Raw genomic sequence first — 22,544 nt, forward strand, 5'->3', positions numbered from 1 at the left:
AAAAATCTTCTGGAAAAATACTCATCTGTTCCTGACCACCACAGGCAGGAAACAGAGAATCAACACAGATGTTGTGTGGCTGCTGTGAATTCAGTTCTGTCTAAGGCTGGGAAAAAGCTATGACACCAAATCAAATGAACCTGAGCAGCCTATAAATCAGATTACTAACCTTCATAATCTAGTTGGGAGCTTAATTGCCAAGAACTCCCTTCACATTAATTACCTCGATTCATGGTGTAACACCATCAGGAGTGTCCCTAATTTATGTTACTGTAACAAGGCCCTTTATAAAGAGAAGTAGAAACTTGCAGTTGCACAGAATTGTATGCAACATAGGTACACACACATAACAATGTGAACCCAAAACACCCAGTTGGTGGATGAACCCTTACTCTGATTAAGAAACCATCATGCTTTGGACATAGAGGAAAAAAAGTACTAGACATCACAGGGAGGCCTACTGACAGTGATCTGTGTGAAGTGATCAGTGTTTCTTAAACCAGTCTTTGATCAAGGTAAGGCCTGTGAACTCAATGCTCTGGGGAAAGCTTTAACTGAATCTTAAAGCTCTAAAATAAAGAAGTCACTCATTTGACCCAAGTCCCTTGTTTCATGTAAGAAGGAATCAAAGCCAGGAGGGTTGTTCACAGTCACTCAGCAAATCAATATCAGAGCTAAGACCTTTGAGGCCTGGCCCTGCACCCTTTGCACAGCCCTTCACAGCCTGCTGGAGAAATTAAGAGAAAATTATAGGCATTGTGGTGACTTGATAAAAAAATTTGTATAAGGCATATTGCCCAAGATTGTAATATATCATGAAAGTCTGTAAGTAAACCAGTCACATATTCTATAATTCAAGTGTCCACTAGAACTTTCTGTAAAGTTAGAAATGTTCTATATGCTGCCCAATACAGTGGCCACTGGCCACATCTGGCTATTGAACACTTGGAATGTGGCTAAGGCAATTGTGGAGATAAAATTTTAATAGCATTTAATTTTAATTCATTTAAATTTAGATAGTACAATTTCAAGATATTCCGTTTCATTGTCCCTATACAACTGTTGAAGTGTTCCAAAAATTGTGCTAGTTCACATATAGTATGCCTCTCACAGTTGGAAAAAGCATACAGTCCCTGTTGGACCGTATAATTTTTTTTCTCAGAAGATTTATCCACCATGCCTATAATGGTGTGCCTTAGAAAGTGACCCGGGGGTGATGGCCTTTGCCTGTGATCCCCACTACTTACAGAGGCAGAAGGATCTCAAGTTCAAGGCCAACTTTGACAAAGTTAGCAAGATTCTATCTTGAAAACAAAATATAAACAAAAGGGCTGGCTGGGAGCCAGTGGCTCATACCTGTAATCCTAGCTACTCAGGAGACAGAGATCAGGAGGATCATGATTAGAAGCCAGCCCCAGGTAAATAGTTTAAGACCCTACCTCAAAAAACCCTTTACAAAAGAAAAGAGCTGCTGGAGTGACTCAAGCAGTAAGAGCACTTGCCTAGCAAAAGTGAGGCTGAGTTCAAACCTAAGTACCACCACAAAAAGGGGGGACTGGGAGCATGGTTCAAGTGGTAGAGTGCTTGCCTAACAAGTGTGAGGTCCTGGGTTCAATCTCCAGTACTGGGGGGAAAAAGAAAGAAAGAGAAAGTGGCCCAGGTGAAGAAATGAGCCTCAGCTATTAGGCAACAATGATGTGTACTACTCCAGGCATCCTATCCCACCCTGTTGTGAAATCAATCTAAGAGTGAGAAGCCTAAGTAGGTTAGCTGAATGAAGTAGAAGTAACTGGGGCAATGATCAATACCATGTAGTTCTGTATGTAGGAAAACCACAAAGCCCTCTGGGTAACTGGAACCATTCCCGGTGCTGCAGGCCTGTCATTTGCTTGCCTGGGAGAAGCCAAGAACTGTAGCTCTCTGCTTCCGCCTATTGCTGTTGTGCTGCCTGATTGCTGAATTTATAGTGGGCCTCCTCAGTCTTGCATTATTTGGGCAATAATGGAAGACGCTTCTCCACAAGCTGAAAGCCACCGAGATAGCTAAATATAAGCAGTAATAATAGCAAAATTGATTTCTGACTATTTGTCAAGTCTTGTACTAAGCACAAATGCACCTGCGGTGATGGCCACAGTTACCATAAAACAGTTGATTTAATTTTTTAAATAAGAAGGAAGAAAGGTTTGGAGGATAAGTTATTTGCCCCAGACCCAAGTGGTAAAGCCAAAGTCTGGTTTCTTAACCATTATGCTATATTTTTATAGGATGCTCATAACATAGATGGTACTCAGTAAATGTTTTAGATGAATGAATGAATGAACCAATGGCGAAAACATTCACAAATACATTCATCCCTTCTATCAATAAGTATAATAACATGTTTCCCTAATTAAGACTTTGAGCCCTAAGCAAAACTGTCATTTGGTGAAAACATTGCCTGTGACTTTTCTCTGTATAAAACTAGGATGTGTGAAGTTCACACCTATGAAAAATTCAACACATCTATTATGAGAATCATTTGTGACTAGAAAGAAGCAGAAAGTCAGTTGAAGAAAACAATTAAAATTATCAATGAAAATATTATAAATGACCCTCTGAAATAATTTCTTCATCTTCCTTCTGTTTTCTCACCTTAGCCAAGTTCCTTGAGAGTAACATGTTTACAACTTGTACTACATTTACATTCAGAGACATCAGTATAGACATACACAAAAAGGCTTGTACCTACCAGCAAAGATTACAAACATGTCCTGACTCCTCAACTGTATTCTTTATTTATTATTTATTTTTGAGTGTTGGGATTGAATTCAGGGCCTCACGCATGCTAGGCAAGCATCCTACCACTATATATACCTCCAGCCCCAAACTGCTAGCTTTTGTGTCCATGCATTTCCTCCTACCAGTCCATGTTGATCTTAATCTTTCTCAGATGATGCATTTGTCTGGCTGCTCTACTACTCAATGTCTTCAAACATTCCTGTTTCCTACCATGTCAGATATAAATTCTTTGTGACTAAGGGCTTCTTCCCAGATCACCTCTGTTCAGGTTAGAAGACTTCACTGTCTCCCAGATTTACATCTCCATGCTTTCATGACTGACCCAGAATTCCCCATCCTCCATTCATCTGTTACCCGTATCATCACCTTGACTACTTCAAGCTCCACTTCCTCCATAAAATAACTCAACACATTTTTCTGAGCTGCTGGGGACGACATCCTTACACATCTTAAGCAAGCACACTACTAATGAGCTACATTCCTTCCACTGACTAGTCTTGATTTTTATCAGTTTCAAACACTCATCTCCCAGATATCTCATGGTTCATTCCTGCTCCTTTTTCAGGTCTCTGCCCAGATGTCATTTTAGAACTTTGGCCTTCTTTTACCATCCTATTTAACATGACGACACTCCCTCACACCAGCACTCCCAGACCTCTTTGCCTGGTTTATTTTTATTTTCTTCATAGCTTTCATCGTTATCTTGGATAGTCTATATTTCCTTGTTCATTTTATTTTCTGGGACAAGATCCTGCTATATGTCCCAGGCTGGCCTTGAACTCAAAATCCTCCTGCCTCAGCTTCTTCAGTGCAGGGACTATAGGCATGCACTACCTGGTACTTGTTCATTTATTATCAGTTTTCCCCCACCCAGAATGTAAGCTCATGAAGACAACAAATTTTGTGGGGTTTGTTGCTGATTTATTTCCAAAGTCAAGAATATTGTCCAGCACATAGTAGACATTCAATGAATACTGGCTGAATGAATGAATCTTTCTCTTTTTACAATTAAAAGGCCTATCAAGTTCATTACTGTGTTATTGAGCTTTAGTTATAGTTAACTTAGGACTATGGATCTTTGTCTCTTACAGTATTATAATGTCAAATGTAAATAATTTTCGGTGTTCTATATTATCCTCTCCTTCATCCATGCACTCTTTCATTAAACATTCATTAAATATAGGTTGAATAACTCTTATACATAATTGTATGCCAGGTCCTATTGAGCAGAAACTTGAAGAATTGATAGTTACACTTAAATACACATACAACACACAGAGGGAAGAAACAAAACAGAGGAAGGAAATGTAAAAGGAAGACCAGTAAAACTGAGAACTCAACGTCAGAGGAGGGGACAGAGTGCACAGGGTGAATGTGACAGATGAAACGGGTAGAAGGAAGAACATGACAGAACAGTGAGAGACTAGGGTAGGATGCTGCCAAAGTAATCACCAGATGGCAGTGCTTAATATAAATTGTGCCAAAGCAGACATGCGAATATCTACATGAAGTTTTTAACATTCACATTTCAAGTGTCTGCCAGCCATGTGATGGGTGAAAATTCGATCAAGATAGCGACATCTGGTGGATATTTTGAAAATGACCCTGGTGTGTCTCTACTATGAAAACACTGTAACATGGGTTTGCTTCTGCATTAGCAATCATCCTGTATTACTCCTCACTACATTTCTTCCAGTCCCAGGGTCTCACTGCACACTGCAACCAGACTTCTATGAAGGACTTTTCTGTCTCCCAACTGATGTCTAGCTATCTGCTGAAGGATGTATACAAAATCTGACATCACAATTCTTCTTTTACAAGATAAACTTATAATTTAGATTTTTCAAATCTTTTTAAGTAGTCAAATTATTTTTTTTCATTCTCTTTTTTGGCATTACTGGGGTTTCAACTCAGAGCCTTACACTTACTAGGCAAGAGCTCTACCACTTGGGCCACACCCCTGGCCCTTTTTGATTTCTGTTGTTTTAGAGTCTCGCTAACTTTGCCTCACTTGTCCTTGAACCCCTATTCTCCTATCTCTGCCTCTTGAGTAGCTAGAGTTACAGGCAAAAGCCAACACACTCAATTTTAAATTAGTTATTTTCAATGTGAGGGGTAAGGGCAGAGGAACCTAGGCCAACAACAAGGAGCCAATCAGGAATATTACAGTCACTGCAATGATTATCAAACAATTTAAAAAGTTTTAACAATTTTGTATTAACAAACATGAAATGAAAAAAAGCAAAGTCAAAAGTTTGCATATAACATGGTCCCTTGTAAAACATGTACACAGAGAAAAGACTGGAAGAATATTCCAATATATTAACAGTGTTTGCTTCTAGATAGGAGACTTGGGGTTGGTGGGGTTTTTTAAATAATAGTTCACAATATTTCTCAAATACTCTGTAAGTAAAATACGTTATTTCTACAGCAAATCTTATTTAAGTCTTTTAAACAGTGCATATGTTCTGACTAATTGCTAAAGTTTTTCAACCTCTGCCTGATTTCATTAATTCAGAAAAAATAGATGATGAATCAAAGCTCAAGTAAGCGAGAATTTCTACAAGAAGGAAAGGCAAGAAAAAGAAGGTAAATGTTCTGTTCCAGGATCTGAGTCCAAATGTGTATAACTCTAATGAAATTCAAGTAATGTCATCACACGCTTCTCAACAGGATACCAGAAACTTACAGAGGGCTCTGCTGGCTGCAGGGAGTTACAGAATCTCATAACCACTTGAGTCCGCATCTTCAGAGTCCCTAGAAGAGCTGAATCAGGGCCACCTTAAAATAGGAAAGGGAAGAAATGTGCAAATGTGTAGAAGGAGAAAAGAATTCCAAAAGCTAAACCAATCTATTTGGGGTCAGGCCTCTCCCCTAAACCTACAAGTTTAAGTCATCTTGAAATGTCAGGAAATCTAGCCAAAGATATTGCAATCATAACAGGGCTATCACAATGGCATGTTAAAACCTATTACTAAGGTTTTCACAGGAACGAAGAACAGTGCTTCCTTATCCTTTTCCTTACTTCCTACATTCATCAGTCAAAAACCACAGGACAAATTACGAAGATAATGGGAAGAAATACTGGGAGCTCTGCTTCCCGCACTTACCCCTTTCATTCTGAGTTCAGTTTTAACCCAAAAAGACAGCATTTATAATTCCCAAGCAGAATTTGTATATAGAACTTTAAGGATTTGCAAAGCGTTATCTTCAGCATCTTATTTGACCCTCACACTAAATAACTCTTGAAAATAGAGGTAATTTTTCCCCTCCCAGCTAGCTTATAGGAAATGGGGTAGGGAATTGCTTCATTTATTATCGGTGGAGGCAGTCCTCCCTCCCACCTCTTCTGAATCCACTTGCACTACCTAGGTGTGTGCCAGAGAACACGCAGGGAAATAGTGACAACGATGATGATGATAGCGGCAGCCAACATTCGATCACATACTATGTAACGTTGCAAGTGCTTCAAATTCTCACAGGTATTCTATAAGGTTCATGCTATTATTACCAACGTGTGTGTGTGTGTGTGTGTGTGTGCTGCGATTCCATTTTCAGTGCCCTCCCTATCTGCAGAGAATCATCCTTCTTAGGGACCAAGCGACAGGTAGAGATATTTGGGGGAAAAGGAAAGAGCGCTTCCGAGCTCCGAAAGTGAAGCAGAAATTGCACAAGGCTCAAAGTTCAGCCTCCTCCTTCTCACCCCACCCTTGCCCCCTCCATACTCTCCAGTTCCGACCTGAATGTCAACCAGTGATGTTTTCCAGTTACCCGCGCCTGCCGTTCAGCACTTACCTTTTAAATCGTCGGCCTGGCTAGTGCACCATCTCTGCCTCTAGCCTTTCCGGACTCGGCTTTCACAAGCTCTGGCTTGGCCACTGTGTTCCTGTTGCCATGGTGACGCCAGTCTCCAGCCAAGGAGAGTCAGCCCCTGCCAGCCGTGGCCCCGCCCCGCGCCTTCGGACCCCGCCTCCAGCCGGCTCCAGCTGGTCCCTGCTAGATCCCAGCACGCGCCCTGCGGATCCCCTCCGCCCCAGACCCCACCCCTGCCGTTCTGGACCCGCCTCCTAACGGTCCAGACCACAATCCCTGCGGCTTTAGCCCCGCCCCCTGTATTCATGGTCACGCCCCTGTTGATGCAAACCCTCCTCCTTATTGGCCTGTACCCCGCCCAGGGTTCGCCTTCAGCCAGTGGGAGTCCGCCCCCTGTTCGATCAAGGCACGCCCCCTGCTCTCGGGAGACCAGCTCGTCGGCCTCTCTGCTGGTGGGAGGTTGCTACCGCCCTTACGCTGGGCCGGACGCGGCAAAATTCCGCTCCAGCAAATGTGCCAGGCCCATTCTTCACGCCATTTATTGGTTGCAGCGGCTCCACGCAAGAAAGAGCGAGCAGTTCAGCCAACAGTAGTTTCCAGCCCCCTCCATGCTGTTAGCATCTGTGACTTGAAGTCCTTGTGGCCAGTGGCTGGAGAAGTCTTCCTCCATGCCTCACCCCTGCCCACCATCTGTTTGCTTAGGTCTGGAACCCTTGACCTAGCTACTAAGGAAATTGCCCAATCTAGCCCTGGGGCTGTGTGCAAAAGCACAGAATGCTTTTCCTGAGCACCTCCCCTCCAGCTCCGGAGTTTACAATGTGTAAAAGAGATACCATTAGGTAAAACCTAACAAGAGCGGCCCAAACGCATATAGCCTGTTCTCTCTGCACTTGAGAGCCCGAGTAATGTTAGGGGCCGAAGCCTAAGCTTCACCTAACCTCTTTTTGTGGAACTCCATCCATCCATAGCTAACCTAACCACAGCTCCAAGCAAACAATGGCAAATAAGAGGCCATCTCCCCTAGGGAGAGACAAGGGACACGCAGGTTCAGGGACTCTGGAGTTCTTTAAAGCTTAAAAAACGTAGACAACTGGGCTGCCACCCAGTTCCTTAGAGCAGTAGGTTCTCCTTACAGGGGTAGCGGTAAAATGGTGAAAGCTGGTCCCTCTTCCCCAAGGCTTACACCAGGGTCCCATTCTTGCTGTCATAGCGAGGTGTGGCCTGGGGGAAGCGAAGGGTCGCATATTCTGTTGCGATTTCTGAATGCAGATGCTTCACCTCACTGGCGGATCGTGGCTGGACATGGCTGCACACTTGAATGTCGGCATAGTGTAAGTTGCTGTCTTCTGATAGGAGGTCTTGATTCCTCTTTTCAGATATAGGCTGCTGTAACACTCGCTCATACATATGTCCTGTTGTTTCGTGTCTCTGTGAGAAAGGGAGAGAATTAAAGGAGATTCTTCACTTGGTTTTGCCCCTCACTTCCAATGCAGGCCAAGTTACACTGCTGTCCCTTTGCTTTGCTCCTTTTGGGGCTAGAAGAGGCCCTACAGGATCAGCAAATTCTACCAACGACAACTGAAATGTGTTTTTCCCGGGGTGAAAATGCTGAATACTGGGATCCCATGTCTGAGTAGTCCAGGAAGGGGACAAGGCTATTGTTACCTTTGTGCCATTCTTCTGCAGCTGTTGCTTCAATGTGCGTCTTGCTTGGCTCTCTGTGGGGGAAGAAATCCAACTTAAATCCATTCTCTCTTCCCTATCTCTATTGGGACTTTCCTCTTTAAATCTCCCTTGAATTGTTAGGGTGAGCTTGTAATGCATCTCCCTGCCTCCATTCCCACTCTATGCCAGGCTCTGTAACAGGCTGTCCAGATAGAAGGATGAACAGGCTGGGTCCTCTCCTCAGGGAACTTACCATTTAGTAGGGGAGAGAAATAAGTACCCAAAGTGGTACCACAGTGCAATTTTCAATCCACCCTCTCTCGCTCTCTCTGCAGGAGCTGATTCCTCTGTGTAAAACATCCTCCATTCCTCCTCTACTGACTTGTGAACTTGATAGTATTCCTTTAACATCAGTGTTTTCTCCCATTCTCCCACAGCACAAGGGCATATGTTTGTTATAGTACCAGAAGATAACATATTTGTAATAATTGTTTACAGAAATCTCCCTGTCAAACGTGATTTTCAACTCTTCCATAGCTGAGCCCATGTGTCCTTCCCCTTGTGCCTCTTTTATTGGTGGGGGAGTAGTGGGGATTGAACCCAGAGTCTCAGCTTGGTAGGCAAGCTCTCTACCATTTGAGGCATGCCACCAGAATACTCCCCCTTCCTTTTTTTCTTTTTTTTGTTTTCTTTTTTTAGAGATATAGTCTTTCTTATTTTGCCTGGGGCTGGTCTCAGACCATGATCCTCCTTGTCTCTGGCTGCCTACTAACTGGGATTATAGATAGGCAACATCACACTAGGCTTCCCACAGAGTGACTTGAATACAACATAAGCGCTCAGTAGTAATTGCTGGATGAATGATGAGATGATTGAAAAGAGAGCCTCGGGTTCCGGGCTGGCCTTGAACCTAGAAAACTAAAGATTCTCTTTATCCCTTCCAACGTCACTCATCTTTCCTATCTTTATACCCTTTTCAAAAATGCCAGTTCTGTTGTTTCCTCTAATTTGCCCTCCTCTATGCCCCCTCCAAAAGTTACCTGTTTTGTTTTTCTTCTGGAAAGTTGATGGGCAGCTCCTGTGGTAGGAAAAACAGATCACTCATGTGTATGAACTCTGTCCTCTATCTTTCCTCCTTCATCATTTCCTCTAATGGTCTCCTTAGCATTCTGGGATGGCCTTCCCTCACCTCCCTAATGATTCATTCTGAACCAGGTTCAGCCCAAAAGTATTTGTCAAAGGTACCACACCTCTCCCAAACTGATGGTTCTGAAAGGTAGAGTGGTACAACTGACATAACCAAACCTAAAATACAGTTTTAGGCAATGAGGTACTATGTGCCAGGGATGTAGCTGACTGATGGCTATTCTGGGATTGTCTAACAAGCTACTCCCAACTGAGGGAAAGGAAACCTGCCAAATAATGGGGTACTCCTGGATCCAGAGACCCTCATGCTACTTTCTGGGTGCTATTTCCAAGCTGGAATTTTCATTCTGGAGGTTATAGAAGCTTCCACAACCAGGGCTCCTCAAAGAACCTTTTCCAAAAAGTGACCTCCCTCCCTGCTTCCCTGTCCTTGTCTTTAATTAACAGAGAAAGTGAGAGATGTTTAACCTTCAGTGTCCTTTGGGGCACTCTGACTATAGAACAGGGAACACTGAAGTTGGTGAGTGACTCAGCTACTCTGTCCTCCTAGTAATTTCTGAGCCCTTGGGGTCCCGGATGGAGCCTGTGTGTCTATGTGATTGTCAGTAGTTTGCTGCCTAGAGGAACAACAGTTGTCTGAGCAAATAGGCTGAATACTTTGGGACTTACTCCATAAGCTTTTTCTTGCTAGTCCATTTCAGAATCTTCCCAGAGCCAACCCTATTTGTCTGTCTGATTTCTCCTTTTCCCAGGAATTTCCCTTCTTTTGCAAATTAGAGAGAGAGAGAGATAGACAGACTTTTAAATTATGTTGACTACTACAGAAAAAACAGGATTTTTTTCCCACACACATTTGATAGAAGAGTGGATGATGGTATGATTTTGGCTTTGAGGCAGCTTTCTGATTTGAGATCAGTTAGTCTTTATGCAAACACTACAGGTGTCTCAGCAGAAATATGACTTCTGTGTCTTTCAACTTTATTCTCTGCCACTTTAGCTCTTGCTTTGTGTTATAGCTTCCTAGTCATAGACTTCTCCTACAACTAGAGACTCTTCTAACACCTTGCTCCTTGTCACTACTGTTTTCCTACTACTATTTTAGCGGGGAGAGAAAATATGGATGCTAAAATACATGACTAGGGCTATCCAATTTTAGCAAACAGAGCCTGTTCCCAAGTTGGATATTGCGCAGTGCCTGGACACAACTCAAGACAGAATTATTTTTAGGATAGATTTAAGGAAACTAAATGGACACTCTCCCACAGTAGTAGCAGGTATAAAAATGGGTGCAATCCTTCCAGAATGCAATTGGCAATAAGTATAAAAAGCTTTAAACATAAATGTGTATATTCTCTGATGTAGCAGTCTCATATCCTATAACTAATTATGCATATATAAATATGGATACTTACAGTATTATTTACAATTTCAGAAAAATAGGAACTATCATGAATATCCAATATTTGGTAACTAAGTAAGTAGCATATGCGGTCAAGAGAAAACTATGTAGCCACTTAAAAAAAAGGATGTTGGAAGAACATCTAATAGCATGGAAATTTTTATTTTATTAAATTAATAAAAATATAAGGCCAAGCATAGTGGTTCATGCCAACAATCTCAACATTTTGGAGGCTGAGGCAGGGGGATTGCCAGTTTGAGGCCATCCTGGGCAACACAGTATAACCTTGTCTCAAAAAATGCCCTGAGTTCAAATCCCAGTCCAACCAAAAAAAAAAAATCTCCAATGGTTATTGTATCTTTCAGTCTTTGGAGTTTTACTGAGATAACAAGAAACAAAGGAAAATAATTTTTACCAATCCTACTAATATTTTAGAAGGGAAAAATCAATTTTTGATTAGAATATCTGGCATAGTGTCTCTAGAATGTGCTCTAGAGTCAGATTGGCCATGTCAGACTGTGAGACTTTCAGCAAGTTTTTAACTTCTCTGGGCCTCCATTTCCTTATAAATAAAATGAGGGTATAATAGAATGTAAACATCATAAGATGATTGTAAGGATTAAATAAAATAGTAAGTGTAAGATATCTGGCATGGCTCCTGGCCAATAATAAGACTCCCCCTAGCTATCACCATAAGAGAAGTAACCAGTAATGAAGAATATAAATATATAAATACTTGAGGCAAAAGGAAGTGAAAGAACCTATTACATCCCCTTCCCTAGAAGCTTCTCTACGTTTCTAGATGTCCTATGTCTGGGACAACTCAGAGTTTAAAGAGTGCTTTATTTGTCTCCTCAGTCCTGATAACGTTGTAGGAGACATATATTGTAGTTCCCATTTTACAGATGGGTCAATTATGACCCTTGAACATTGGTATCTTATCCAGGAAGGCAGGGACCACATTTCCTTTTTATAAAGTCTTCTGCATCTTTCACTGGGCCTGGCACATAGTACATGTCAATAAATATTTGCTTAATAAATGAATAGATAAATGAGTAAATAAATAGATAAGTGAATGGATAGCTAAATGAATGAATCCAATGTGCTGATTCCAAATCCTATGTGCTTTTCTTGTCTTTCTGTATACAATGATGTTTATTTATAAAGAAGACATCCCTGGGATCTGCCCAGACACTGAATGATATAGCTAGGAGGGAGTAGAACAGGGTCTGGGAGTTTATGGTGAGGATAAAAACTCTAGGAAAGAACAGTTACAAGACCACAAGTAATTTACAATGGGGTTTTCACTGTATCCTTTGTTCTCAAAACAAGCCTATGATCAGAACAATAGGAGATTATGTTAATCTATATTTTAAATGAGAAATTAAAGGACTGCTTATGTCACAGCAAAGGAGGGTGAAAGTTATATTCACATATTCCATGGAATATTCTGCTTCCCACTTCTACCCTAATGTTAAACAAACATTTGTCCAGAGTTGGTTTGCTCAATCTGAGATTACATCTGTGATTATGTAGTGGCAAAAGTATGGACTCTGAAGTCAGGCGCCTGGGCTGGAATCTTGGTTTACCTGCTTCCTAGCCATGTGACTCTGGGCTAGTTCCCTTCTCTGTCTCAGCTTTTTGACTGGCCATAAGATGGGAGGAAGGGGAAGAAGACCATTCACTCATAGAAGTGTTGGGGAAACTAGACAATATTGCCTTCTAGAAAGTTCTCAGATACCACAATTATTATGATGATCTGAGGAAGAAGAGATGGGAGGGCAGGGAAAAGGAAGGAAGAGAACAGAGAAACAATGCCAGTTCACCATTCCAGCTCTGCTCTGGCCACTCTACAGACAGTTGGCTTGGCTGTCTTTTCTAAGGTCTCCTGAAAGGAGTGAGGATGGAAGGAGGTGCTGCTCTGAGGCTGGGAACAGGAGGTGCCAGGCACAGGAAGGTGGCAGTGGGTGGCACTATCTCCTGGATTCTCAGATTCTCAGGCTCCAGGTCTACCAATAGACATCCCCTCTGCCCTTCCACCCTACTTACCAGCTTCCCCCGCAGCAGAGCCGGTTTCCCATGGCGCTTGGTCTCCCAGGGAGCCCAGCTGTTTTTCGACATAAAGAGGCTTGTGCATTTCCTGGTTCCCGGTGTACCTTTCCGTGGCAGCTCCCAGCAAGTCTCTGTCAGTGTCAGATTTCAACCTAGCAGGTTGGACTTTGGAGGCCACCTGCTGGAATGATTCCCAGGTGACTGTTACCAGCCAAAGGATAAAACAACACACACAGGCTCCAGGTGAGAGCTATCTCACCTTTGGGATTTGAAGCTTCTTTTGATCAAGCCATGAACGTTGAGGTTCAAGCTTCAATTAAAAAAGAATCTTGAGCTAGAAAAGGACTCTGGGTTTGCTTAGGAAATGTTTCTCAATGACATCACACTGTCTTTGAAATATATCCTCCATAATGGACTGAAGAGTCTTCCCTTATGTTCACCCAGCACCACTCAGGATTGAATTTCACTGTCAAGGTCATTGATACCAGTTTTTAAAATGATCTCCATCCAGAATCTGGATTTGAATATGAGTTTCTTGGAAGATGGAATTTAGGGAAATGGATTCCCTTTATATTTTCTCTTGCTATTGGAATTAGTGTGGTCAGATCACTTAGCCTTTAGGGCCTAGGTTTCTAGGACCATAAAGTGGAAGAACTGAATTTATCATCTGATCCCCTGCCTAGTATAAAATCGGATGATCCTAGGATTCAAATGGCATCAGCACTTCTTGGCCACTCACCTTCCCCTCCCCAATTGAGGACTACAAAATCTCCACTTACCCCTCCAGTCAGCTTCTACTTCCAATTAATCAAAGTAAGACTAATTCCCCACTCATCAGCAACTAGGATGCAGCTGAGCAAATTCCCCTGTCTAAAATATGGGCTCTTTCTGGGCATGGTGGTGCACATCTATAATCCCAGCTATCTAGGAGGCAGAGATCGGGAAGATCATAGCAAAAGGTAGCAAGACCCAATCTCATCAAAACAAGTTGAACGTGATAGTACATGCCTATAATGCCAACTATGCAGGAGGCATAAGTAGGAATGCAGTCAGAAAGCAGTCCTGGGCCAAATATTTGAGACTCTATCTGAAAAATAGCTAAAGCAAAAAGTCTGGATGAGTGGCTCAAGCGAAAGAGGCCCTGAGTTCAAACTCCAGTACCACCAAAAAAAAAAAAGAAGAAGAAAGAAAGAAAGAAAGAAAGAATGGGATCTAGGAGAATTTGTGAAGTCTATAATGCTTCAGTGCTCTCACTTGATCTTTAATGTCTTCCCTGGATGCTCATACTCAGATCTGCATTCCCAATCTTATGAAATCTGGGAATAGGAGTGACAACCTTTCCAAGTGCAGTAGCTCATACCTATAATCCTAGTTACTGGGGAGGTGAAGATCTGTTCAAGACAAAAAACTTCATGAGACCCCCATCTCAACCAATAAAAGTTGTGCTTGGTAGTATGCACTTATCATCCCAGCTATGCAGGAAATATAAATAGAAGGATTGAGGTCCAGGCCAGCTCAGGCATAAGAGTAAGACCCTATTCAAAAAATAACTAAAGCAAAAAAGGGCTGGGGACGTGATGAAAATTAAATGAGGTATATGTATATAGTCCAGAGCCTGCCACATGGGAAACTCTCAGTAAGTCTTAGCTATTGTTATTATTATTACTTCTTGTTCTCAGCTAATTGTCAAATGATATTTTATTTCTTGTGCCCCAATCAGTACACATGCCTCCCTGCCCCCCCCACCAGTAACTGTATCCTTTCATTCTTGTTACCTGCTCCTCTCCTCCAAGCTTAAAAGCCAGTAATAATTTCCTCTTACCTATAGGATAGAGTTCAAACTTCTTAGCCTGGCACTCAAAGTCCTCCATAATCTGGTTCCTTTCCAGCATGTCTGTAATTTTAGGAAATCACCTAAGAGATTTTCAGATGATCAGAAACTCCATAGAAACCAATAGTATGTTTGTGGTAGAAAATTTAATATGCCTTAAACTGCATTACGAGGAGTATAGAATGATAAGAGTATTATTATCATTCCACTGAAGTCTGAACCAATTGATCCATTCCTGGAATAATCATTTTAGGTCTCTCTGTTCAATTACATGTTACATCATTAATGGCAGTATGTTCAAAAGAAAGTTGTCTGTGTAATAAGTGGTACAGAAAATGCTACACGATATGACAGAACTAGGCACAATTTTGCTAGGGAAAGGAAATCTCAAAAGTGCATTTTTATAATTTATATTTACAATATATATTCCCTATAGTGTATTACTTAGGATTTGATAAACATTTATTGAATAAATGGATGTATGAATGGTTGGATACAATCAGTGTCATTTCTCTAAGGTATGCTTTATTTGCTTGTTTGTTAATTTGTAGTGTTGGGAACTAAACCCAGGGCATTGTGCAGGCTAAGCAAGTGTTCTACTACTGAACTACACCCTAGCTCTGCTTTTATTTTTAATAGAAGGCAATCCTTTAACCAATAATTGAATTCCTTAAGTGGGGGTTCTTATCCTATTTCGGGGTCTCCACAAATCCCTAAGAAGGGTATGAATGGAACTCAAAAATTACATGAAACTATTCAAATTGTATTGACAAATTTAGGAGCATTTGGATTTTTGGTCCTAAGAGGACTTAGTGATAGCTTTTGTCAGATTTTCAAAAGGGGCTGTATCTTCAAGAAGTTAAGAAACAACTATGTAAGTGAAAGAATTTCAGGGGTCTACTATAGCACGGGAAAAAATGTATTTTGGGGGCAAAGAAGTCTTCTGGATACTTCCCAAATCACACACATGCATGCTGTCCTGATTGTAAAGAATAAGTGGGCTAGAGCCTCTGAAGTTTTTCTGGACACCCCATACCCTACTGTCAAGACTCTACTTGCAAGGGAAGCTTCCCTGACCATAATCACTGCACAAGAGCCCAAACTCCCTGCAGTCAGTCTTGGATTAGGTGTGGTAATGCAGTTCATTCTTCTCTTTGGCATGTTACAAAATCTGGGACAAATGCTTTCCCGCTTGGGCCTCCCATGTGCAGAGGATGGGGAGGCTATGGGGTTCCATGATAATGGTGGAGGCTTTTGTGTCTATGCCTCCATGCGTGCATACTCAGCCCCTCGGGATCAGAGACCATTTCAGTGGATAGGCCTTAGTATGGGAAAACAAAAGCATTCACCCCAGGGCTTTCAGCAACTCTCTCCAGCCCAAAACCACTTTCCCAACCCCTACCCAAAAAGGGCCAGACAGTCTGGAGACCCTTGTTTTTGTGTCTCTAATCACCAGCTCAGACAGTGCCCTCTGGGCTGTTTGGATGGCATATCCCTTTTCCCTCCCAGGATCACCCTCTCTTTTGTTGCATTGTGAGAAAATTATGGCTAGGAATTTGATCTGGAGCCAGTGTCAGCTTCCGGGTATGTTCTCAGCATCCAAGTGTGAGCTCAGGGTACTGTGACATTAAGGCACGTTGAATTGAGGAGCTTTTTCTCTAGCTGGGTATGACCTCCTCCTTCTCACCCATCCCACCTTCCAGGCCACAGAATAGGGAGCAGCACAGACAAGACCCTCAGATTTGGGTTTATTCAGCTCCACCCAGAACTAAACCAAAAGCTATGACATGTCCCCAGGGACCAAAACATACATTGTGGACCATGTGGCTTTCCCTTTCCGCCACAAGGGTGCTGCTACCTCTGGGGTGGTGGGCAGCTGCTTGCTTCAAGCAGGAAGGTAGAAAGGGATTCACTGGGTGCTCCATCTATGCAGTCAGGGCTCATCTCTGGCTGCCTCCTCCTCTTCTTCTGGGTCAGGAGGCGCTGGGAGCAGAGAGATGTATACCTCATTGACCTCTGTGTCCAAATGTCGGCCACCCCGAGGCGCCTCCAGGTTAAGGATGCCATCATGGGACAGAGCAGCACGGACCCGCCAGGGGTCGACATCAGCAGGCAGGACATAGGTACGGCAGAACTCTCGGGATACAAAGCCATGGCGGTCCAGGCGCTGAGGGTGCCGGGCAGACACCTCCAGCAAGTTGTCCACAGTCCTTACGGTCACCTCATCTGGGGTAAAGTGGCTCACATCCAGAAATGCCTGGAACTTGCCCTCACTGAGCCTAAGCTCAGAGGCCCCTGCCCTGCTGCCCTCCCCAGCTTGGGTGGCCCGAGGCCGAACGTAGTAGCCATGGTAGAGGGTGGGGGTCAGGATCTCTTCTGGCAGGAGACCTAATGGGCAGAAAGACAAAAGGCAAGAGGCAGGATGAGGAAGGATGTGGTGGGCACAGGGTGAAAAGAGAGATCAGGAGATGGGGGACTGGTAAGAAGAAGAAGGGAAGCTAGGGAGGGGAGGCAGCTGGGAAGAGGAGGCTGAGAAAGGAAATGAGATGGTCTTGGAAGAGACCAACCCAGCAAGGACTGGGAGAAGAGGAGGGGAAAGGAGAAGCCACCCCAAGGCTGGTAAGGGGCAGGTGTCATAGCACTTGGAGGACCTAGGTCTGTCCTGAGGTCATTGGGAAGGGGACAGAACCCTGATTGAGGGGAGTGAGGCAGAGTCTGGGGTGGGGGAGATGGCTCGCCCCAGGAGTTCAGTTAAGCCCCAAGTCGGGTAGAAGCCAGCCATATTGGGCGCCCAGCCCAGAATTTCAGGAGGTGGGGGTGGGAGGCCCCGGGAGTGGCATGTGGGCCATACCTTCTCCGAAGCGCTGCTCAGCCAGACGGCTGGGGTTGGCAAATTCATACTCGGCGGTGGCAGGGTGGGCATGTGGCACCGAGCGGCCCGACATGGCTGCAGTGGCGGCGGTGGCCTTGGACCGAGGTGCAATTTCAACAGGCGTGGCGCGACCCCTCCAGCTGCCGGGACAGCCAGGGCTCAGTCGGAGTGGGGGCGGGGTCTACACCACCCAAAATAGTGCAGAGCGTCTGGGGGAGGGCGGGGAGCCGGGGCCCAGAGTGCGGGGACGAGGGTGTGACCAGCGCCTCCCGGACCCCCTGTCCTCCCCCACCCCCGCACGCCCTTCAGCTGTTGCGGGGCCCTGAAGGGGACAGTTGGGGGTGGGGGATCTTGGCCCTGGAGGAGGGGAACTGGTGCCCCACAGGAGAGCAAGGAGAGGCCTAGCTAAGACCCTCACAGATTCTTTGTGCATTTCCATATCGTCTTTTCTCCTCCTCAGATGCAGGCCCCCTGCACCCTACATCATAGAACACTCTGAATTTAATGTTCTGTGAGCCACATAGCATGAAAGATGCAAGAAACTTTTTCTGATCTTTTTTTTGGGGGGTGGGGGTAGGGGAAAGGTTCTCTGCCAAAATTAACGTCAAAGTCTTCTGAACCCAGGTCAACCCAGGGCACAGTTGAGATGCCAGTACTGACATGTTGGTGGCCACTGCTCTTCTCCAAGGACTCACAAAGAGTTAATGCCCCTGAGGTCCAGCCTAGGAAGATTCCAGTCCCTGCCCAGGCCCAAGATAGTTGTTGGACCAATTCCCGTGGCATGCTAGACTGGAGAGGAGGAGGAGGGGCACATCACCAGCTGCTTGGGATTCCTGACTTTGTCCCAGCTCCCAGAGAACAGGAGATGGGGGTGGGTGTCACTGGACAGAAAGCTAGTGAAACAAGACCATGACAAGTCACTGGCCAGCTCAGACGTGTTTGTGTTTCTCTTTTCTTAGCTCAGTGAGTACTGGGTATGTGTCACACTGCCAAATCCCGGATCACAAGTCTCCATGAACTGGCAGTGAGCTGGGATAATAAAACCCCTGACATCACCATTCCAGAAGCTTCACAAGACTGCATATATAAGGGGCAGGCTGTAGCTGCAGCTGAAGGAGCTGACCAGACAGCTGACCCCCTACAGTCACCTAGCCACCATGGACATTGCCATCCACCATCCCTGGATCCGCCGCCCCTTCTTTCCTTTCCACTCCCCCAGCCGCCTCTTTGACCAGTTCTTTGGGGAGCACCTGTTGGAGTCTGACCTCTTCCCAACTTCCACTTCCCTGAGTCCTTTCTACCTTCGGCTGCCCTCCTTCTTTCGGACACCCAGCTGGACCGACACTGGACTCTCAGAGGTGAGTCTCATCTCTGCCAGGGCAGGAGTGTCCTTTCTGGAACCTCCTGGACACTTCTTTGTTTCCTTAGCTTCCCTGCCTAAGTCATTTTAGGTAGACAGTGCCCAGAGGTGAAGAAAACTGAGCTTACTAGTGGCTCCTTCCCTCCAGGCACTTGTTTCTATTTGATGCTCCTCTATAACTTATTTATTGTGGTGAAGATAATCCTCTGTCCCTTAACTTTTAAGCAGGACACCCCTTTCTGGATAGGTTTATAATGATCCATAGCAAGAAAGCTGCCTTAACTCCTTTGCTTACTTTTTCTGATTCTTCATACTCTTGGTTGATTTTATCATGTCAAGTTTTAGAGCTCAGAGAGAGACCTCCCTCATTTTGAGTTTTTCATCTCCACTGGGTGGAGCTGGACTACCACCACTGTTTTCTTCCTTTCTGTTCCCTCTTCTATGATTTTCTGGGTTCGTCAGGATCTGTAATAGGGCATGGGTCTGCATCCAAACCTTATGAGGAAAAAAATGTAGGTCCACTCTTGGGACCCCCCCACTTGTTCTAAGAGGTTGGGAAAAGAGGTGAACAGATAAGATTGACAGAAGCTGTCACAGATAACACTCTGGTTTAAAAATATTTAAGTGTGAGTAAACAGGAGCTGAGTGGGCAAGGGCTTTGGAAGGACATGCAGAGCCAGCAGAACATTCCAGATTGAGTGGGTAGGAAACTTGGCAGAGACCTGAGCAAGAAAAAGGGGCCTTTGTCTCAGACAAATGACAAAGGCAGGCATTGGGGTCAGACAGGCAGCAGAAGCTGTGCCCAGATTCATCCTTGTGACTGGTCACCTGGGTGATTTGTCTTCTTCCCAGTGGCTCCAAATAAAGCTTGATGAACAAGAGGAGGGGCTTGGGTACCACTTTGGTGGCTCCCCTGAACCAGAGAGCCATGTTATTCAAAAAGGGATTTTTAGCAGACAAGAGAAGGATGCGTTACCTGGACAGAAAGCAAGTCTGCAGAATGATGAGAGTGCATCGGTGTAATCAACATTCCTGCCATCTTTTCTCCTCCTTTTCCCTCCTCTTGCTGTTCCTAGATGCGCTTGGAGAAGGACAGGTTTTCGGTCAACCTGGATGTGAAGCACTTCTCCCCAGAGGAACTCAAGGTCAAGGTTTTGGGAGATGTGATTGAGGTGCATGGCAAGCATGAAGAGCGCCAGGTATGTAACTGTTTTTAGTTTTGCTCATTCATTCAGTGCATACTATATGCCAGTTACTGCCATCAGCCCTCTGAGGCTGTTGACATTCCAGTCCCCAAACATAAGGCTCTAGATTAGGTATCAATGACTAAAAAGCTAAATTAGGGATAGAGCTATTATTCTTATTGTTGTTTGGCCTTTGTCATTTGTTTTGGTTGCCATGGATGGATGAAAGGGATGTTCGCTCCCCATTTAAGTCAGTGTGTTTTAACTTTGGCCATATTAAAAGTATGAGATAAATTTTCAAAAATCTCAATGCTTAGGCATATCTCAGACCAATTAAATGAGAATTTTAGGGGTGTAATTCAGATATCAGTATTTTTAAATTCTCTCTAGATAATTTTAATCTATAAACAAGATGGAGAACCACTGACTTCAGCATAGTGTTGTTAGACAACTGGTTACTTGACATAGTGACATAAACTACAGTACCCTGGATTCAGTTGAGTTTGTGACTTTTCTTTGAGATGTTCAAAATCCACTTCTCTTTCTCAGCCCCTCTTAATGCTAAACTACTTGATTTGCCTACATTTCAGAGCTGAACTCAACTTTTAATCTCCTATAACCATGAGGAAATCAGTTAATTGAGATTTGTTTGGATAGATGCTTAGGATTCAGCAGGTGTAATGGTTAGGGTCAACTATTCTTTGAGGGAATTCCACCAAATGGGACAGTTTCTTATGACTTTCCGAAAAGGCCTTAAGATTGTTTCACAACAATTAATGATAACTGAGAACCTGTGCATAACTAGTACCTCATAATGTCCTCAGAGTGTTTCAATTTTGCTGATATGATTTAATATTGGGCCAGTTTCTCTGGATGGAGTCACTTTAAAAAGAGAAAAGAAACAAGCAACAGTTTTATTGGGCTGGAACATTCTGAGACATTCCTGAAGAGTCAGGACAATTTCTGGGCTTCCTTATAGGACTCAGATCCTCAGTGCGTGGATGAGATTCCAAATCCTGTAGGTTCAGTCAACATTGATCTAAACCTTTGGGAAACACCCTTTGGATGTAACTGTGCCACAGAGTTTGAAGAACTATAAAGTTTGGGGCTGTTTAAAATTTCTTAGTCTCTCATTGAGAGGAGTGACCAGCTACATAACTTTATCCTAACCTCAAACTTGAAATGTACAGCTATTTATTTATTTATTTGCAGTGCTGAGGATTGAACCCAGGGCCTTGCACATGCTAGACAAGCATTCTACCATCAGACTACATCCCCAGTCCCAGCTATTTATTTTTTTCTCATGTTTTCACCGCCATTGTTCTCACCTAAGGGTAGCTGGTAGGGAGGGGATGCCTGAGCTCTGGGCAAGTGGTATTATCTCTTGTTCTTATTTCTCTGCTGCTTTTCTTGTTCTCTTGGATTAGGACGAACATGGTTTTATCTCCAGGGAGTTCCACAGGAAATACCGGATTCCCGCTGATGTGGACCCTCTTAGCATTACTTCATCCCTGTCATCTGATGGGGTCCTCACTGTGAATGGACCAAGGAAACAGGCCTCTGGCCCTGAGCGCACCATTCCCATCACCCGTGAAGAGAAGCCTGCGGTCACTGCAGCCCCCAAGAAGTAGATGCCCTTTCTCTAAATGCATTTTTTAAAACAGGAAACTTTCCCCACCAGTGAATGAAAATGTTGTGACTACTGCTGAAGCTTATTAATGCTAAGGGCAGGCCCAAATTATTAAGCTAATAAAATACTATTCAGCAACAGAAAACTGAGTTTGATTGTTCAGTAGGTTTCCTAAAAATGACAAACACAGCAGATCACTTGAGTCATCACGTTATGATTCAGGGGGCTTCGGGGATTTGAAGTTGGAACAACTGTCCCCACCATCTTTTTTTTTTTTTGTGTGGTACAGGGGTTTGAACTTAGGGTTGACAACTTTGAGCCGCTCTGCCAGTCCTTTTTTTTTGTGATGAGTTTTTTTTGAGATAGGGTCTTGTGAACTATTTGCCTGGGCTGGCTTTGAACTATGATCCTCCTGATCTCTGCCTTTTGAGTAGCTAGGAATACAGGTGCCACCAGTGTCTGGCCTCCACCATTTATTAATGGTATAAATTTAGGCAAGCTGCTTAATCTTTCCCATCTTCAGGTTGTCCGTTTATAACATGGGATATTGGTTTGTACAGAGTTGTAAGGAGTAAATTAAAGAGAAAAAGTAAATCAAGCCCCTGGCAGAGTTCAAGGAATATCAGTCCCTTCTTCTCTTTCCTCTTTTGACTTTGGCTCTCAGTTTCAATAGCTGGAACAAATCTAAATGAGCTCTGGGTACCTCCACATAAAAGGCCTTAGTGCATCTCTGAAATTACATTGCCAGTAACCCCAGTGTCATTTGACATTATCCTATTGATAAGCATTGTCTTGAGCTGATTCACAAGGACAA

General features: G+C 43.8%; 3 protein-coding genes across 3 annotated transcripts; 1 reads left to right on the forward strand and 2 right to left on the reverse strand.

Moving 5' to 3' along the window:
- Positions 1 to 7,107: 7,107 nt before the first annotated feature.
- On the reverse strand, positions 7,108 to 13,009 carry C2H11orf52 (chromosome 2 C11orf52 homolog). The gene is made up of 4 exons (XM_020175748.2): positions 12,851 to 13,009; positions 9,297 to 9,334; positions 8,257 to 8,309; positions 7,108 to 8,019 (listed from the first exon to the last, which is right to left on the reverse strand). Exons 1-4 carry the CDS (start codon positions 12,880 to 12,882, stop codon positions 7,771 to 7,773), a joined length of 372 nt encoding a protein of 123 aa, XP_020031337.1. The 5' UTR covers positions 12,883 to 13,009; the 3' UTR covers positions 7,108 to 7,770.
- A 3,406-nt stretch (positions 13,010 to 16,415) lies between these two features.
- Hspb2 (heat shock protein family B (small) member 2) lies at positions 16,416 to 17,746 on the reverse strand. Its single transcript, XM_020175742.2, has 2 exons — positions 17,536 to 17,746; positions 16,416 to 17,072 (listed from the first exon to the last, which is right to left on the reverse strand). The coding sequence occupies exons 1-2, from the start codon at positions 17,627 to 17,629 to the stop codon at positions 16,618 to 16,620; spliced, it is 549 nt and encodes a 182-aa protein (XP_020031331.1). The 5' UTR covers positions 17,630 to 17,746; the 3' UTR covers positions 16,416 to 16,617.
- Positions 17,747 to 18,504: 758 nt separating this feature from the next.
- Cryab (crystallin alpha B) lies at positions 18,505 to 21,875 on the forward strand. Its single transcript, XM_020175744.2, has 3 exons — positions 18,505 to 18,914; positions 19,993 to 20,115; positions 21,528 to 21,875. The coding sequence occupies exons 1-3, from the start codon at positions 18,714 to 18,716 to the stop codon at positions 21,729 to 21,731; spliced, it is 528 nt and encodes a 175-aa protein (XP_020031333.1). The 5' UTR covers positions 18,505 to 18,713; the 3' UTR covers positions 21,732 to 21,875.
- Positions 21,876 to 22,544: the final 669 nt, after the last annotated feature.

This window comes from Castor canadensis, chromosome 2 (assembly GCF_047511655.1).
Source record: "Castor canadensis chromosome 2, mCasCan1.hap1v2, whole genome shotgun sequence".
NCBI lineage: Eukaryota > Metazoa > Chordata > Mammalia > Rodentia > Castoridae > Castor > Castor canadensis.

Excerpts from the sequence above, each read along its gene's own strand:
- C2H11orf52 (XM_020175748.2), bottom strand. The coding sequence starts at position 12,882 with ATGGGAAACCGGCTCTGCTGCGGGGGAAGCTG. Across the intron at positions 9,335-12,850 it reads CTCTGCTGCGGGGGAAGCTG|GAGCTGCCCATCAACTTTCC; the intron begins GTAAGTAGGGTG and ends TTCCTACCACAG. Across the intron at positions 8,020-8,256 it reads TGCAGAAGAATGGCACAAAG|AGACACGAAACAACAGGACA; the intron begins GTAACAATAGCC and ends CCTTTCTCACAG.
- Hspb2 (XM_020175742.2), bottom strand. The coding sequence starts at position 17,629 with ATGTCGGGCCGCTCGGTGCCACATGCCCACCCTGCCACCGCCGAGTAT. Across the intron at positions 17,073-17,535 it reads TGAGCAGCGCTTCGGAGAAG|GTCTCCTGCCAGAAGAGATC; the intron begins GTATGGCCCACA and ends TCTGCCCATTAG.
- Cryab (XM_020175744.2), top strand. The coding sequence starts at position 18,714 with ATGGACATTGCCATCCACCATCCCTGGATCCGCCGCCCCTTCTTTCCT. Across the intron at positions 18,915-19,992 it reads CCGACACTGGACTCTCAGAG|ATGCGCTTGGAGAAGGACAG; the intron begins GTGAGTCTCATC and ends TGCTGTTCCTAG. Across the intron at positions 20,116-21,527 it reads GCAAGCATGAAGAGCGCCAG|GACGAACATGGTTTTATCTC; the intron begins GTATGTAACTGT and ends CTCTTGGATTAG.